The sequence below is a fragment of the Tarenaya hassleriana genome, unplaced genomic scaffold (genome assembly GCF_000463585.1).
Source record: "Tarenaya hassleriana unplaced genomic scaffold, ASM46358v1 Cleome6, whole genome shotgun sequence".
Lineage (NCBI taxonomy): Eukaryota > Viridiplantae > Streptophyta > Magnoliopsida > Brassicales > Cleomaceae > Tarenaya > Tarenaya hassleriana.
Genome location: NW_010968505.1, coordinates 1,819,801 through 1,821,682, shown reverse-complemented (window position 1 = coordinate 1,821,682; position 1,882 = coordinate 1,819,801). Strand labels below are relative to the sequence as shown.

The 1,882-nt window shown below is 42.5% G+C and overlaps 1 protein-coding gene across 1 annotated transcript; it reads left to right on the top strand.

The window, feature by feature from the left end:
• The first annotated feature begins 634 nt into the window (after positions 1–634).
• On the top strand, positions 635–1,557 carry LOC104799043 (ethylene-responsive transcription factor ERF003). The gene is made up of 2 exons (XM_010521347.1): positions 635–842; positions 935–1,557. The coding sequence occupies exons 1-2, from the start codon at positions 760–762 to the stop codon at positions 1,458–1,460; spliced, it is 609 nt and encodes a 202-aa protein (XP_010519649.1). The 5' UTR covers positions 635–759; the 3' UTR covers positions 1,461–1,557.
• Positions 1,558–1,882: the final 325 nt, after the last annotated feature.

The following is a 1,882-nucleotide window of genomic DNA, read 5'->3' as shown; positions in this document are numbered from 1 at the left end:
TTATTATTTGAAAAAATCCACGAAGACTGTAGGTATCTAAGGTATATATAAAGACGAGGCAATGATCAAACCCATGTGAGAATGAGTTAACCGGCTTTGAAGTTTCACCGCAGCCAAAATTCTTATTCACCAATGAGTGGATCCCAACTTGTACACAATTGGCAATCAAACAAAAGCATATATATGTATATATATATTTTTAAAGTCCATCAATGTTTTTGACTCAATTAATTACGTTTGCTTTTTTTTTTCTAAGAAATTTATCAAAACATCAAAGAATATATTCGTTATTATAAGCAAGCCTAAAATCTAGGCACATATTTATATCCTCTGCCCATCTTATATGGTAACCACTAACAGACAAACAGAGATCCATACATAAACCAAGAAAAAATAAAATATGAAATTGAGAAGGATACATTGCATATTGTGTATAATATATGCATGTCATGTAATGCAAATAGATTCAAGGATATTTTCTCTGTCATCTTGTTATTCGTGTGGGACCCCAATTTCCCTCCAAATTGATTGCCAGTTAATTTCCATGGAAAATCTCTCTCTCTCTCTCTCTCTCGGCAACAGCTACTTAAAGGCTCCATCAAACCGCCAAACGCTCTCCCCACTATCATCGCTTTCTTCTTTCCGACATTTTTTCACGACTCCTGAACCCTTCCTCTTACAGAGAACAGACACATTTCTAAAAAAAAACTGTTTTTTTGTTTGGTCTTTGCTTCGTTTACTGTTGGTTTCTGGTTAACAATGGCGCGACCGCAACAACGGTACAGAGGCGTGAGACAGAGGCATTGGGGTTCATGGGTCTCCGAAATTCGCCACCCTTTACTGTAATCTCTCTCTCTCTCTCTCGTTTTCCGCGTTTCGAAACGCTGAAAAACTGAAACGCGGTAGCCTTATGTTTTTCGCGATTTGGTTGCAGGAAAACGCGAATATGGTTGGGGACGTTCGAGACGGCGGAAGACGCGGCGAGAGCATACGATGAGGCCGCGAGGCTCATGTGCGGTCCGAGGGCGCGAACCAATTTCCCTTACAACCCAAACGCGCCGCTCACTTCTTCCTCCAAGCTCCTAAACGCGACTCTGACCGCCAAACTCCACAAATGTTACATGGCTTCCCTTCAGATGACCAAACAGCAGCAAATGCAGAACGCAAGATCGCCCCCACCTCCGCCGCAAACGCAATTCCGCCAGACGCTAAAGAAACCGGCTGAAGCTGACGGCGTCAATGTGGCAGCCAACGGGATGCGTGGCGGGAATTACGAAAACAGAGGAGTCTCTGCGTCTGGGAACGCAAACGCGGAGTGGGCCAATTGCGCGTTTGAAAACGTGAATCTGCAGCAACAATTCAAGCCCCTTGAAGAAGATCACGTGGAGCAAATGATAGAGGAGTTGCTCCACTACGGCTCAATCGAGCTCTGCTCTGTTTTACCCGCTCAGGCGCTGTGAAGAGCAGCTCTGTTCGTTTCAGTGTAGCCCTCTTCTGCGTTTCAGAAAACGGCGTTTCAAGCGATGAGTAGTGAGAGTAGCAAAATGGTAAGAGAGAGAGAGCGCTAAGTCCCAGCGGCCGGTGAAGGTAGCAGAGTGGATCATTTAGATTATTTTTAACCAATTTTATATTATAAGATTGGCCTCTTTGAATTCGAATGCGTAGTTCCTAGAGAGCTGATCACATGCTTATTGTACATTACATTTACACTTATATTTCCCGTCTATACATATATATTGTTGTTATCAACACGAGATTAACCAACATTGTGTGTGTGCCACTATATATATATATATATACACACATATATTCAGCTGTTATCTTTTGTCGTCGTGTATAAAATTCGTTGTCCGAACTCTTTTCTGGTATAAAATGTGAAACT